The sequence below is a fragment of the Erithacus rubecula genome (genome assembly GCF_903797595.1).
Source record: "Erithacus rubecula genome assembly, chromosome: 21".
In the NCBI taxonomy this organism is placed as follows: Eukaryota; Metazoa; Chordata; class Aves; order Passeriformes; family Muscicapidae; genus Erithacus; species Erithacus rubecula.
This window is the reverse complement of record NC_136673.1, coordinates 4,491,935-4,507,587: the sequence shown is the minus strand read 5'-3', so window position 1 is coordinate 4,507,587 and position 15,653 is coordinate 4,491,935. Positions and strand designations below refer to the sequence as shown.

Here is a 15,653-nt window from a genome sequence, read left to right as displayed (position 1 = left end):
TCCTCATCACAGAGATGCTCCATCCCCAAATCCCCTCAGTGCCCTCCTCAGGCCCCTCTCCATCCCCAAATCTCTCAGTGCTCTCCTCAGGTCCCTCTCCATCCCCGAATCCCCTCAGTGCCTCCTCATGCCCCTCTCCATCCCCGAATCCCCTCAATGCCCTCCTCATGCCCCTCTCCACCGCTCCTGTCCCCCTCAGGGCGCTCCCCCTCAGCGCCGCCCCCGCGCTGCCGGCGGCGCCCTGCAGGTGGCGCTGCGCGGCGGGGCCGGGCCGGCACGGGAGGAGGGGGAGTAGGAGGAGGCAGCGAGTGCCCGGATCGGCCGCAGCCGCCGCCGCCCCGCGCAATCCGCCGCCATCCGCCGCTCCCCGCGCCCATCGCCCCTCCGCACCCGGCTCCGCAGGCACCCCCGGCTCCCCGCCACCACCACAGGTGGGTATCGGGAGCCGGCGGCGGCGGCGGCCGCGGATATTCGGGGCGGTGAGTGGGGTCGGGGGGGAGGAGGAAGGGGAGGGAGAGGGAAGGTGGGACGAGGCAGCGCTAAAATGGAGCCGGAGCCAGCGGCTGCGGCACCCCGCGGCCTCCCGGCTCGGGCGGGTCCCTCGGGGGGAGACTCGCCCCAATTTCGCGCTGCCGTTTATTGTGAGAAGCGCCCCCGTTCTCCCTGCGGGGCCGGGGCCTGGCCGGGCCCATCCCCGGTGGCGCTGGCGGGGCCGCCCGGGCTCGGGGCCCCTTGTCCGGGCTCGGCCCCCCGGGCCGCGCCGCCCCCGCCCCGCCGCGCTCCCCTCTGCCTGCGGCCGGGCCTGGGGGCTCCCCGCCGCAAAGGCAGGTTGTTATTTTTTTTTTTTTCGTCGTCTGGAGTGTGACACAAAGATATTTTTGTCGCGCCGTGTGTGTGTGTGTCTCAGCAAAACAAGGGGGGGGTGGCATCCAGAAGGCTCGGCCGGTTTGTTATTGTGCGGGAGCTACAAAAGGGCCGCTGAGGCCGAAATGCGGCTGGGGCGGGGGGGAGCGAGGATGGAGTTGGTGCGCTGGGAGAGCTCGTTTGGTAGGTTTGGAAAAAATGTTTTAGAGCTTTTTTTTTTTTTTTTTTTTTTTTTTTTTTTTTTTTTTTTTTCTCATGGAGGAGTTTGTAATTTCTGTGTGGGAGCAGCTGTGCTGCGAGCTGGGGAAACCCTAATGCAGGTCCTGGGACATGTGCTGAGCATCTTCTTCGGGGGGGTGGTTTTAGTCGTGTTGGTTGGGAATCTTTTTTTTTTTTTTTTTTAACAGAAAAACCCCCGATCTCCAAATTCAAAGCTGCTGTATGAGCTGGGAATTGTGGGGTTTGTTAGGAAAGTTGTTTTGTTTGGTTTCTGTCTTCTGGGTGTGCAAAGGGTGAGATACACATTGAGTACCTACTCATCAGATAGATGAGTATATTGATGTTACTGGTGCTTGGGGTGATGAGGTACAATAAACATAAACATTTAGGAATTTAGTAGTTTCGTTTCTTTCTAGGAACAGGTATAAAGTGTAAGCACATTGCAGTGTCTGCATCATCTCCTGGCAGGAATGCATCCCACCCCTTCTAGCTCTGAATCCAGGTTTATAGTGGAAGTTTTGGTTTTGTTAAGCCTTGCCCTACAGATTCACTTGAGACCTCTGCTGGGATGGGCGCTTCCATGAAAGATAAATATGTGGTCCTTGTCTTGGAGAGCCCAAGACTGGAGAATCAACTCACGATGAGTAGGTTTCTCAAATATAAACTGGCCAGGATATTATTTTTTGTATTTGCCTTTTCCATGTTCATTGGTCACTGGGGTAGTGAAACCCCAGTGTTCCAAAAACCAGTGCTCTGAGCCAGAAACTGGGGAGTAGTACCTCTTCCAGAGGTAGGGAGAAAGGCCATATTCTGAGAGGATGGAAAGTAATGTTTTCAGGCTGATTTCTGACTAAATATGCACTAAATGCAGGCAATTGTCAGTCCCAATGAAGTATTGGAGTAAATGAGCCCAGGTTTTATCAGGAGCTCATCTCTGCTCCATGAAATCTTTGGGGGCTCATCATGGGTGATGCTCTTTTTTTTGAGTTTCTGGCTTAAGAAGTTTTTCCCAGTTAGCAGATTATTTTGGGGTTACAATAAACAACACTTCTATAATGCTTTTCTTGTTAAATTTTGAAAGTTGAGGTTTAAAATCAGAAAAATTGCAGGTACTATTTGGAGTTGGTGCTTTGTTGTTTTTGCAAGCCAATGTGAGTATGTCTGCTGTTAACTTTATTTTGAATTTGTGCTTAATTTATTGAGTGCCTTGAGTAAAAGTTGGTTTCTTTTTTTGTTCATTAGTCTGGTATGCTTTTCTGGTTAAGTAAACTAGGTATCACACATTTCAGGATGCTTTCAGCAGTCTTCACTGTTAAGAAAATAAATTTTTTACATTATTTGACAGATACCTTTCTTAAAAAATTTAAAAAAAGGAAACCACGTGTTTGGTATGGGTTTCCAAATTTGTCATTATGTACTGCCTTGGTGCCTTGTTTTTTTTCTGAGTTCAGAGAATTTTTCTTTGGTCTTACAGTGCATATTTTAGATGCACTCTGAGCTTTTTTTTTTCTTTTTTTCTGTGTGCATGAGAGCTTAAAAAAGCAGCTCAGCCAGCTGGCTGAAACTGGAAAAGTGAGTAAATAGTCCATAAAGATGCTGGACATGCAGGATTTAAAAGTATTTTTTGTTTCAATAAGTGACTAATATTCCTAAATATTTTCTACTAAAGTTATTTTACTTTATAGTGACATCTTAATCAAACCTTTTAATAAAGCTTCGTGTAAAGCCTGACTTCAAAGGGTGATTTGAGTAATTGAAATTATTTAAGGGCGAGCCCTGCTAGGTTTAAGTGCTGCTGAAAAGAATAGTAAACCTTTTGTAATAATTTTTTTTTTCGTTTATGATGGTAGTCTACAAAGAGATTTTACTCTGGTAGCATTTCCACTTAAAACTGTTCTCATGTTGGAGGAATAGCAGCAGTATGAGCAGGAAAAACTTAGTGATAAAGGATTGTAACTTTAGGAGAGAGGTCTGGACCTCTCTGATTCCCTATTTCTTTTTACTACTTTCCTCATTTATTCTGAGCTGTTGTCTCAGTATCAGACCTTGCTCTTAAGCTGATCCTGCATTGTTAAAGTGGGTTTTGTTTTTCCGTGTGTCACTGACTCATTCTCCTAATAGGTTGATAATTCCACAGCTCCTTATCGCTAATTTCTTATTTGGAGCAGAAGAAATACAGCGGTGGTTCTGTCAGGTATCAGAAAATGAGGTGAGAGCACAGAGAACAGGGAAGCTGCAGCTGTTTTCACCGCAGAAGAGCCTTTTCTAACTTCTGAAATTAAGTGACTTTGTTGCCAAAGGGAAAATACCTCTGAGGTATTCACACATCTGGGTTGGTTAAAGAGTTTTTTCTTCCCCCACAAGTATAAAATGGGGCTAAAAGAGGACATAGCACTATATTCATCCTCACTGAAACATAGCTCATGTTCTGTTAGTAACTTGTACTAGAATTCAGGATGTTCCCTGCATGCACATGTACTTCTTGTGTAAAAGTAACAGAGCAGTTGGAGCTTATGAGCTGTTCATTTCAGAGCAAAACTGCTCAGCTACTGATCTGTATAGCTGTTAATTCCTGATATTTTTTTTATCTGGGAGCATTTGGAGTGAAGTGGACTGGGGGGGCTGCTTGAGTAGCCTTGTGTTCTGTAATTCCCTGTGGCTTTGATGGGTTGTGAAGCTGCTTGTCCTGCCCTGCTGTGGGATGTATGGGGACAAAAGGTGTTAAAAGGTGTGTATGCAGTTCTGCAGGGGGTAATTTAACTTGCAGCCAAAATACAGTGTCTGTGTTTTGATTCCAGCACTTAAATTTTCGGGAGATTGTTAGGTTGAAAGGGGTGAAAAGGTGAGAAGGGGGATGAGCTCATTGTTCCATCTTTAGGATAGACTGCAGGTATTAATTTGTGGGGGACTGATGAAAAGTCATACCTTTGGTGAAAGGGAAGAAATAATGATTGGGTTTGAAATGGGCAGCTGAGCCAGGCTTAAGTGTGAAGAAATATGGGAAAAATAAGCAGGAAGGAAGTGAGGAGTTGCTAACAGCCCTCTAAGATCTGGCCAAGAGGCCCACTCTGTTGGACTGGAATATCTCAGATCTGTGCCAGGCTTTAATTGGATGTTGGGAACATCCTCAATGGCCTTCGGATTTCAGGTGGGCAGCACTGATGAGGAGTAAACTACCCAGTATTTACACAGTTAGCACCCTTACTGAAGAGGTTGGGTGGAGGAAACATTCCCAGGTAGCCATTGAGACATTTAGATGGGAATTGTAGTGATGGTGCTCCAAGGAATGAAGAGACAGATTTGAAGAGCTTGCACTGGGACTTTGCCTCCCCCAGGCACTTATTGTGTGGGAATATAGTGATTTTTTTGGAAGAGTTCTGCTGCGGGGTGAGTTCTTCAGCTCTTCCTACCTGTATGTGGGCTGGGAGGCTGCACAAAAGCCTCGAGTGATTTTGTGCAGAGTTGGGAGTGGGCTGTGAAGCAGGCAGGGGAGTAGGGACATGTTCAAGTGGTGCTCCTGCTTTGGCTGCAATAATAACTATGGTTTTATCTTTTATTGAAATAACCAAGCTTCAAGAACCGTCATTCAGAACCAGATTCATGTGATCCTGAGTGTTATTGTGGTGTTAGTGTTCTGCATCTGAGCTAAGTGTTGCCTCTAATGATGCCTGCGATCCTGTTGCAGTGAAAGCAGTGTAAGGGGTGGTTCAATTAGGAGGTGTTTGCAGCATTCCCTATCCCAGCATGCAAGGACCTGCTCCTCCCAGAGCTCCTCTGGAGCAGGGCTTCATGCTGCATCAGGCAGGCAGTGGGATTCAGAGGGTGCTTTTCAGCCCCAGAAGGTGGGAGATGAAGCCTCTGTTTTGTGCTCAGCACTTAGCATAGCTGCAGAGTTCTGCGGTGTTTTCCTCTCTGGAAAATAGAAGTGATGAGGCTTACACACCTTGTCAGTTATGCACTGCAAATATCTATGTAAATTAAAGCATCTGTGAAATGTTTTCACTTCCTGTCTGGCTCAGCATAGTCCAGATGTCCTGGTCATAGTCCGAGTTGCTTAGCTCTCCAGAAAACCTAAAGCTTCCTAAAGATGTCTTTCTTCAGAGTACTGAATCACAACACATGTAAGGTGCTTTCTTACCACTTTGTACCTGTATCTTTTTCCCATCACATTTCTCTTAACATCCTTGGCACTCAAATGGCTCCCATGAATGGGCTTCCTGTAAGGAGAATTGCTGTGCAATGCTGCATTGCTCTAGTGCAGTTCAGATTGGGGAATCTGGAGGAAGACTTCCTTGGAAGCTTCAACCTCTGCAGTGTTTATGAACTGCAGCCTTGTCCAGGCTGCTTGTCATCTTATTAATGGCTGGAACCAGCTGCATCAGGCTTGATGGCTGTGGGAATAGGGAGAAATCTGATAGAGCAAGAGCTATTCATCTCTTGCCAGGGCAGCTTTGTACCCTGCAGCATGTACCTGCTAGGGGAGTTCCCAGCAGTGCCTAGGGGGAGGAACAAGGCCAGAGGGACCTGCAGGGGTGTAGAGGAACCCCTCCCTTGCTTGTGCAGTGAGGGATTGACATTTGCTGCCTGCTGATCAATAGCATTGGGTTTTATCTCTTCATAAAGAAAACATGTGCATAACCTGAGTGGGAGCTGAGGCCCTAAAGTCAGCAGACAACCCGAGAGAGTGGAGAGGTGTTACCAAAGTCCAGATTTTGTTGTGAAGCTCATCAGGCACAGGGTAAACATCCACATCCTCATTCCAGTGTGATCCTTCCTGAGACTGCAGAGAAAACAGAGCAGCTTACTCAACAGCTGATGGCATTTGTGTGGAAAGAGCTGTTTTACTGTTCCTGAAAAAAGGACTGTTAACCCAAAGGACTGCCAGCTTTGCTCTGACTTCATCTCTTGGAGCTGTGACATCTCTTCTTTTCTTTTTGCTTGTTTGCAGTAAAATTTATGTTCACTGCTGAGAGGTGGAGTAAGTTGCTACGCTTGGGACCTGGTGAAGGATTTGTGAAATGTTTGACTGAGATGCATTCTCCAGTGGCCAGTGGTGGCCTTGGATGGGTGGTGCTGTACATGATAAGCTGCATGTAAATGTTTGGAGCCTTATGTTTGGGTTGTGGCACTGGCAGCACAGATGTTTCACCTATGCTGCTCTTGCTGCCTCACATACTTACATGGGTATCATGGTTGTGATGACTTCTAAAAGTCTGTGTTGGCAGAAGTATCAGGACTAAGGGACTTTCACAACCTTTACTTGCAGTGGTGTTTATTTTTAGTGGTGGAAGAGTCTTTGCTTTCACTTATCAGACCTAAGGTGTGATGCAGTGCATGAGAAAAGTTGGTGCTTGTGTGGGTACATCCTGCCCTTGTGGGCTCCTGGGGAGCAGAAGGCAGGATTGGGTGCACTTTCTATCCCAGTGGACAGTCTTTCCCACTGGAATGGAGTGTTCTGGACATGGCAGGCGCTGCTGCCTCGTTTGAGTCTTCTTTGCAAATTACTTCTTTTTGGTGAAGAGCTGCATTTTCTCTGAGGGTCTTGGCACACATATTTGGGAGGCTAAAGCAGGCACCTGAGTTCTGGGACTTCTTGCTGTCTACAGTCTTAATTGAGCAGACTGTTCCTCTGACTTGGACTGATAGTGCCAGTCCTCTTACCCATCAGGAGATCCCCACCACCTCCTCCCAATCTGTTATTGTTGCTCAGATACCTAAATGCCCAATTTACCTTACAGTTCAGCTGAATGATGCCAGGATCTTTCTGAACAAGTTTTGCCAACAGAGCATTATGTCAGGTATTTCTTTTGTATTTGAATTTAAATTGCTTGCTTTTGATGAGCCTCCTTGTTTAGGTGTTGAGGGGGTGAGATGCTGTATCTGTGTGTTCCCCTGGACACTCAGATCTCAGAGGAACCTCAGCAGGGCAGAGTAGAAGGCAGAATCTGTATTGGAAGCTGAGGGTTGTGTGTTTCAACTCTGACCCTTGGTTGTAGAGGAGCCAGAGTGAAAGTACAGCTCTTAAGGGTAGAGATTTGCACTTGATATGAGCCTTGTTGGGCAGGCAGCTTGTGGAGATCACAAGGTCACTTCCCTTTCCTCTTGTACCAGAGAGGTTGGGATCTGGATCTGTCGAGGTCACAGGTGATCCTTCTTGAACTGAGCTCTTTGTCCTCCTTGGGTTTTGCCTCTGAAATGTGTAACAGCAAAGAAACAGGATCTTTTACTTCAATTTGTGCTGAGCCTTGTCTCATTTGACACCTCCTGGGCCTCACTGAGAGGGTAAGGAGTGTAATATTGGTAGCTGGTACCTCCAGGTTGTTCCACATGAGCCACCCTCCTGCTTCCCTGCAGGCTGTGAAAGCCCTGCAGCACTTCCTCTTGGGTTGGAGATAAAGAAGGTTATACCTTCCTGACAAGCTGGCACCAGTGGGTCACTTCCTTCTCTACAGCATGGTGGGGCAGATGGGTGGAACTGGCTGCTGTAAACAGACACTCCTTTCAAGGAAAGAATTAACTGCACACCTTCAGTTTTCTGATACTTGAAAAAAAGGGGGAATTTCATGAGCACAGGATCTCATAAGTACTTTCTGTGGGCTGTGGACCAGCCTTCTGACTGGGTTTTTTTTGCTCTGTCTTGCATACTGAGGATGAACTATTTCTTTGTCTGCATCCTCAATTACTGGAGGTCAGGGCTCCTTTCCAGGGTGTGGTATTGTCTGTCCAGCCTGCACAGAAAGGACCACAGAACTCATTAATGTTTTTGTGTAAATACAATTGAGCTATTCTCCAGACTCCAGTTCTGCTTTATCTGTTTTGCAGTAAGTTACAATTCCAGCCTCTCTGGCTGCCTTTGCCTTGCCTGCCTTCCCAGCACTGCAAAAACTGTTTAGCAGAGAGGTGAACCTTCTGCATTTTAAGGCCAAACCTGACATTGTGAAGACCTGTTTTCTCTAGAATGTGCAGTGATTCACTGATGGTAGCTGTGATTCCAAACCTGTTGGTACATTCAGAAGAGGGGCAGGTTAGCTTGGTGAAGGCAGAACTGAGAAAATGATACCAGGTCATCAGACAGGACATGCCCTTTCTGTCCCCTTTCCCTGTTTTCATGTTTTACCACTGTCTGTAGAGCTCCACAATGTGGAGTTAATGATAGATCCACTGTCCAGAAGACTTGCCTCTCTTCATAGTCCTGCTCCATGGTACAAATCCCAGGAGGCTTGCCTTAGAGGTCTGAGGATGGGGCTGGACAGCAGACAACATCCAATAATACTGCATGGCTAACAGCATACCTCTGCAGCAAACCATGGCAAATGTGATCCTGGTCTCTCATTCCCTGAGCCAAGGTTCATGGGAGATGGAGAAAAGCTGGAATTGTGCAGGATTAAAAGAACTGGTACCACCAAATATGCCTGTTGAGCTAAGCAAGGAGAGTGTCTCTTGTAAATCAGGAGCTTGGTGCTGAGGTGTTATCTCTTCTCTGCACTGCAGAGTCCTGACTTGCTTCTCCCTGTCTGGCAGGATTTGGTGCAATTTTCTGGCACTACAATTGGTGTTACATCCAGATCTTGGCAGGGCCTTTTTCAGGTGTACCAGCAAATCTTGGCATCTCCCTCTGGAAGAAATGCAGTAGAATGACAGTGAGAGGTTTTTTTTGTGGCTTAGGCTCTTGCTACAGCCTCTGCCTGTGCTGCACAGTTCTTCTGCATTGATCCCATTGACTTTGTACTTGGATGCTGATACTGTCCTGTTGCTCCCTGCCTTACTGAGCATTCTCTGCTGGGAACTGAGTGCTCATCTTGTCTCTTCCTTGCTAGGCTCATGATCCCTGCACTGCCCAAACAGGGCTTCTGCAGGATATAAGTGGATCTGACAGCAAGTCCTGGGCAGGTGATGACAGTGGCTCACCAAAGCCCTCCCAAGGACAGCCAGTGGTGTCTTTCATCACTGAGGCAGGTGCTGAGTGTTTCACAAATAGGTGGTTCTTGGTGGGACATGTTCCAGAAGCAGTGGTATCTCTGTGTTGACAGATGAATGTTCAACTATGGAAGTACAAGTAAAATTGACCTGTGTGTGTATTTAAAGAAGAGTGAACATTATTAATCTCCTGTAAAACTATACTGTGTTTTTTAAAAGGTTTCACATTGCTGGTAACATTAGGAACCACAATGTATTTCGGTTTAAGGTAACTCCAGGCACTTTTCTCATCTGAAAGTACCCTTCAGCTTTTCCAGCCTGTGAGTTTCTGAACAATTTGTATAAAATTACATGTCAGAAATTTCCCAGCTTGTGGAGAAAAACCTTTTCTCTGCTAATCTCCATCCTGTTGCTTTGTTTTGTGTTGGTGATTGCTGCTGTGAAGTGAGCAAGGAGTGAAGATCTGCAGTAATCAGGACTGTGCTCAGTGTAGAGCTCAGTGGTGTGTGAGTAGCTGAAGTGATTTCTTCTAGTATGTGTGTTACCTTTCATAAATCTGTTTGCCCTGCTTAGCTAAGGCTGGCTGACTTCCAGATACTCAAGCTCCATTGAAGTCTAGTGAATAAAACACCAGCAGCCCAGCCTCCTGCATACATAGATTTGCAAAAAGCTTTGCAGACAATCCTGTTTGTCAGGAGTCCCTTGGTTTGGCTGTGTTTTCAGCTCAGGGGTTTCCAGTTGTTACCAGTGCCAGTAACTCAGGGTTTTCATGTGGGTTTTTTTGCTGGACAGGCTCAGTAGATTCCTTCTGTAGCTCCAAGACTTGCATGCTTTTAAGTCTAATGTCTTAAAAGACATTAAAATGTCACTATTCCTTTCTGGGTTAGAATTTACCCCTTTAAAAGGCAGTTAGACAGAGTCAGTACCCAAAAATTGGATTCAGGGTAGTACAATGTGGACATGAGTATTCCTGGGAACTGGAGCTCTCTGCTCAAATGCTCCTGATGCAGTTTCTTGTATCCTGGGATCTCTGATGGAACTGGTCATACTGCAGTATTTTGTGATTGCTCAGACACTCAATGTTTTGCTGTCTGGTGCTGTCCCTGGATATAGTAGGAGACATTGCAAGTCCTAAGAGCATGAGTACCCTCCATTCTGAAACTGATAGCAAACCTTCCCCTACAGACCTCTATAAACCCTGAGAGAAACCTTGCAGAACTGCTGGTGATTGATTTTTTTACGATTTCTCTGTAGCAGGGGATATTGCTTTCTTCAGGGTCAGCTGTCGGGCACGGGAGCCCCGAGCACAGGTCAGAGGCTCTGCCGAGGCTGTCTGTCAGTTTTCACTTGTCAGCACCAGCATGTGCCTTCTGGTTCCAGCTCTGCTAATGATGAGCATGCAGGCTGGCACTCCAGTTCTAAATGAAGCACGATTTTTATCAGAAATGGCTTTGCTCTTCAAGACTAGAAGGCCTTTATGATCCCTACCTGGGTTCCTGCTTAACTGTGTGATGAGGAGATAGTGCAGTGTTGTCACAGTCTTGGGAGGCTCTGTGGCCTCTTTGAAGTGCTGTGGGTGAACTGGGTGCTGAGTGATGTCCCTGGCTCATACACCCTTGGAGTAGCTGGGCTCTGCAGCTGGCAGGAGGGATGGGCAGCAAGGTCCTGCCAGTCCAACAGCTCTGACCCAGCTCGGTGCCACTGCAGCCTCTTTGCACAGTGACTATGGAAATTGCTTCACCTCTCCATGGTCTCATTTTCCCCTTTGGAGCACGCACATAACACACAAACAAAGCTGTGCTTCACATCTTCAGAGCATTGAAGGAGTTGAAAGTAAATTTCATTTATCCAGACAGCAGTTTTGTCTGTCCCAGAAAGTTTGACAAGGGGCTTTATCCGGGCATGTCCCCAGCTCCTCTGCTGTGGAGTGATTGTTTATTCTTCCTGAATCCTTTTAATGATAGAAGATGTAATCAAGAGGCAGCTGAGACCTGGTTACATAACTGTTGTCAGGGTTTCTCTTTGGCAGCTTTGCCCTGTGGGCTATTTGCACACTGACTTTAAGGAATTCAGGGCTTTTCTGTTAACCAGATAACTCCTGAACCTGATCTGGGTAGGTGGTTTGTTGTTGTTTGGTTATTTTTAAACACCTTCTAATTTAGTCTGGTTTGAGCTATCTAAACTTCAAAGTAGATTTTACTGCTTTTGTTGTGAGGTTGGTGTAGGGTTGACATGGTGTGGATGGGCCCTGAGCCAGGCTCCCTGTGCAAGGCTCAACATACCTGTAAAAACAGGTGGCTGTGCTCTTGCCAGCACAGCACCCTCTGCTCTTTGTTCTGCTCTGGGGCTCCCCACAACTCTGCCCCTTCAAAAAGCTCATTGTTCTCAGTCCAACTTGTGCTTTCCTGCCAAGTTTATGTTAATCAGTGTGTTTTCTCCCTCTCTCTTTTATGTCTGTCCTACTAATAAAATACAGTGCAAATGGGTAAGTGAGGGAGGAACTGTTGTTTTCTTTGGCACATGGTGACCATCTGAGCACAGATGAACCAGACTGGAGCCAAAGATCTGTTTGCTACTCTGCAGGAAGAGGTGCCTCAAGGCTGCCAGCCATGCCTGGTGCCTCCACCAAGCCTTCATGCTGCAGCCCTGTGTGGTGGTCCAGCAGAAATGCTGTGAGGGGTTTCTTGGGGAGCCTGGTGATTTTCCTGAGCCTCCTATGGATTGCTGCTATTGAGTGACAGAAAACATTTTTCTTTCTCTGTCCCTGACCATCTAGCACAGAGTCCATGGCTTCTTTCTCCTGACAAACCTGGTTTAAATCCTGCAGTGCAGAAACAAATGGTGTGTAGTGCCAGGATTATTGGTCAGACACCTGCCTCCAGCAGCAGCAGCAGCCTTTAGATGGGCTTTACTAGGCCAGTTGTAGTTGGCACTGCATTCCTAGTCTGGCTCTATCCAGTGTGTTCACAATCTGTGCTTTAATTTGTACATAATGTTTGATGGACTAATCCTCTTACCTGCAAATCGTGTTGATAAGGCATTGCTGGTGGGAATAGTAGCCTTTGGTCAGATACAGTTTCTTTCAGAAAGAGTGATTGCTGTCTGTTGAAAAAAGCTTTTCAGAAAGCTGGGTGAGTTTCAGAAAGTGTGAGGTGTGGGAAGATCTGAGATGTGTATGTGTGTACATATATATATATACACACACACATGTATATAGTGTTTTGTTACTCCCAACACAGAGTTAAAACCCTAGAATGGGATCTAGCAGATGGTAAAATGAAACTGCCAGCAGTTTTGGGCTTGAACTAGAGGCTTTACAACAAGAAATCTGGAAATCTAAATTATATGCGAAAAGGTTAGATGAAGCTCCCAGATTTGAGAAAATTTAGAACAGAATGATGCTTTTAAAAAATGAAAGATCCATTGAAAGTAAGCAAAGTGTCTTTTCTGACAGAAAAGTTGATGTTGATGGTGTGAGCATTGCATGTTTCAACTTTATCCCAGGCTCCAAGAGCCAAAGGGTCAAAGTAGGGAGATTGCCTTCATGATGGGTGTTACTCATAGCAAGTTGTGCCAGCAATGATCAGATTAAAAAATTAGCAAACCACATCTGTTACAGAAAGTGTATTTCAAACTAAAAGTTATGTTCAAGTGCCAACAACAGAGGCATGTCATTTTTGGTGGTGTGTTTGGAGAACTCATAGTAGAACAGCTGAACTCACAGGCTCAAGAATCTGAATCTGGTAGAGTTGAACAAGTTTTTTCTGACTCCTTAACTCTCTTTCCATGGTCAGCTGATGGGAGGAGGGGATTTGGAGAAACAGTTCTGTTGGTTTCCAGTGATGCTGTTAAAGCATTAATTGCTGGTATAACTGTGGCCAGTGTGGAACCATAATCCAAACATTACAAACTGGTGCTTCAGGGGAAATGCAGTGTTAAATTCAGCAAGGTTTAGATACAAAGATACAGTGCTTTTCTGGCATTTATGTGTAGGAATCCTTGTGTTTATCTGTTCATTGTCAGCCTTACTCTTTTAAAGCATGGACTTGTTGACCTCCCTCTCTCGTGCTCTTGTACTTAAAGAATCTCACTTCTTTCAGCAGTGGAGTAGCAGAAAAAAAAAAGATATTATGAAATGTGTTCCTTTTTGTTCATTTTGTGAATCTTAAAACCCAAAAGCTTCTTGTGACTAAAGAGGAAGGAGTTAAAACTTGTAACTTGTTGTGTGTGCTCACTGAGCATGTTCAGTTCTTGCTGTTGTGTGTGTGTTCTGTGTTTTGCTTGTCTGTGGCTGAACAATCAGTTTGATGGGGTTTTCCTGCTTCTCTTGCATTAAAAGGCAGATCGGGAGCGGCGCAGAGAAATTTCCTTACTAGATGACATTTCATCGCAATGTCCGATCGTTTGGGGCAAATAACCAAGGGAAAGGATGGGAAAAGCAAGTACTCGACTCTCAGCCTGTTTGATAAGTATAAAGGAAAGTCAATAGAAGCTATCAGAACTACAGGTAAGAAACACCTCCAGAAAACTCCTTTTAAAGTTTCCCAGCAGTATTGTTGCAGAGCTCATTGACCCTTTGGGACACAGCTGGGTTGCAGTGTTGGTGCAGGTGTCAAAGTCTGTGTTTCTTTAAGACATAGAGGAATTACACAGGACAGCTGGGGGTCTGGGCCTTTTTATTTAGCCTGTGTCCTTGTTGCAGATGGGGCAGGTAGCAAACTTGAGTGGAAGCCTTACCAGGGCAGGGCACCTGAGCTGACTGAAGTGCCTTAAGCTGGTCAGACCTTGTGTGAGGTGAGAGTCAGGGACTGAAGGCCACTGGGAAAGAACCTCAGTTGGTTTTGCAGTAGAAATATGTTCAAAAGTAGATAAAAAATAACCTTGCCTAGACTGGCTCTAGATTTGGTGTGAGAAGAGAAAACAGAAAAATAAAATACTTTCTTAATAAATGTAATCAGGTGGATAAAGCTGAAATTGAGACCTCAGGATTTCCAGGTTAGGTCACCTGTTTGTCTCCTAAGAGATGGACTTGGGTGGCCATTTCCCCAAGCTGTAAAAAGGTGGTGCTGCTTCTCCTTGGTGAAATAAAAGAGCTACCTGTACAAATCCTCCTAAGAGACTCTGTGAGCACTTTGTTAGGGAGAATGATTTTTCTCCCTCCTGCTGTAGGAGCTGTTTGCCAGCTGCTACAGCAGACGGCTGCATCTGTGGTCCTGTGGGAAACAACCTGTGTGTTGACACAGCAGCAGCACTTCTGTTGGGGCTGCACCCAGCCACAGCTTCCTAATTAAGGTTACTTATCTGGCAGGATACAGCCCTCTGACCTGCTGCTGTTCCTTTCTCACCAGTTATTCCTAGACATGGCTTACAGAGTCTTGGGAAAGTTGCTGCTGCCCGGCGCATGCCACCTCCTGCAAATTTGCCTAGCTTGAAGTCTGAGAACAAAGGAAACGACCCCAACATCATTATAGTACCCAAGGACGGTACAGGATGGGCAAACAAGCAGGATCAGCCAGACCAAAAGAGGTGGGTAGAGTGGATCTTTGGTAAGTTTTATCAGGCAGGCAGTGGCTGTGCATGCTGTGCTTGGTGTCAGACCTCACAGGGATCGGTTCTCTGTTGTCTGTGCCAACACAGAGCCAAGTTTTGGCTTGATCTTGACTGCCATATTGCCAGGAGTTGTTTTCCTGCCTTCCTTCCCCTTTGGTCTCACCTCTGGTGTCTCTGCTCAGTTCCAGTGCGACGGCTGCACAGCTGCAGGAGTCGCTGCCGCAGCAGGGTTTGCAGAAATCTGTCTCCAATTTACAGAAGCCGACACAGTCAATCAGTCAGGAGGTAGGTGCCAGCAGTCTCTGACTGCCACTCTGCTCCCCCTGTCCCCAGACAGCTTGAGGGCTTTAACTGCTTGTGTTGCCTTGTGCTTAAGGAAAAGCTCCTGTATAATCAGTTATTGTGGAAGTGACTCTCTTGAGTCCAAGCTGCTGTGCACCAGGAGCATTGTGCTGCAGTTGCAGAAGTAACACACACAGAACTGTGTTTCTCAGATAGGTGCAGTAAGTCTAGTTGCAGTCTAGGAAAAAATGGATGGAATGTGGGATGGCTGGTTAGCACTTTTAAACTATTCAACTTTGGTTGTAATTCAAACGTTGCTTGGTGACAGCAGGTCCAGCTCTTGCTCCCACCCTGATGAGACTTGATGAGAAGAGATTTGGTCATGTGGGAGAAGTAGCCAATGTTAGGACCTGATAAAGCTACTGGCGAGTAAGAACATGTCCCAGAGAGTGCAAGGACCTGGCCTTATGGTTGCAGCTTTCACACTTCTGGTTTAAAAAAAAATTCCCAGCCCTAGAGGTTCAGGGAAATCAGGACAGGAGTTAGCTTTTGAAGAGGTGAAGAGTATTTAATGCATGAGAAAGTAGAGTAGCCTTCAAGCTGAGGTGTAGCATGGAGCAAATCTGGAAGATTAAGGAGCAGAACAAAAGGAAAGCTTGATGAGAGTACAAGTTGAGGAAATAGTTGGTGAAAATGGGCAGAGGATTTTTACTGTAGCATTGTACACTGGAGTGGGGAACAGCTGACTGTAGCCCCAGCTTGAAGATGTGGAGACCTGTGGTAGCTGAGTGATCTGGAGGCCTGAACCATAGCAGGTGCCA

General features: G+C 46.2%; 1 protein-coding gene across 6 annotated transcripts in view; it reads left to right on the top strand.

The window, feature by feature from the left end:
- Positions 1–283: 283 nt before the first annotated feature.
- The window catches only part of PRRC2B (proline rich coiled-coil 2B), a 45,800-nt gene continuing 30,430 nt past the window's right edge, over positions 284–15,653 (top strand). For 3 of the 6 annotated variants that reach the window (XM_079324616.1, XM_079324615.1, XM_079324620.1), the window contains exons 1-4: positions 284–479; positions 13,340–13,507; positions 14,349–14,526; positions 14,733–14,835. In XM_079324616.1, the coding sequence (XP_079180742.1) occupies positions 13,393–13,507; positions 14,349–14,526; positions 14,733–14,835 (396 nt within the window). In that variant the 5' untranslated portion in view covers positions 284–479; positions 13,340–13,392. The remainder of the gene's footprint in view (positions 480–13,339; positions 13,508–14,348; positions 14,527–14,732; positions 14,836–15,653) is intronic. The other 3 variants (XM_079324618.1, XM_079324617.1, XM_079324619.1) reach the window with 2 other exon arrangements.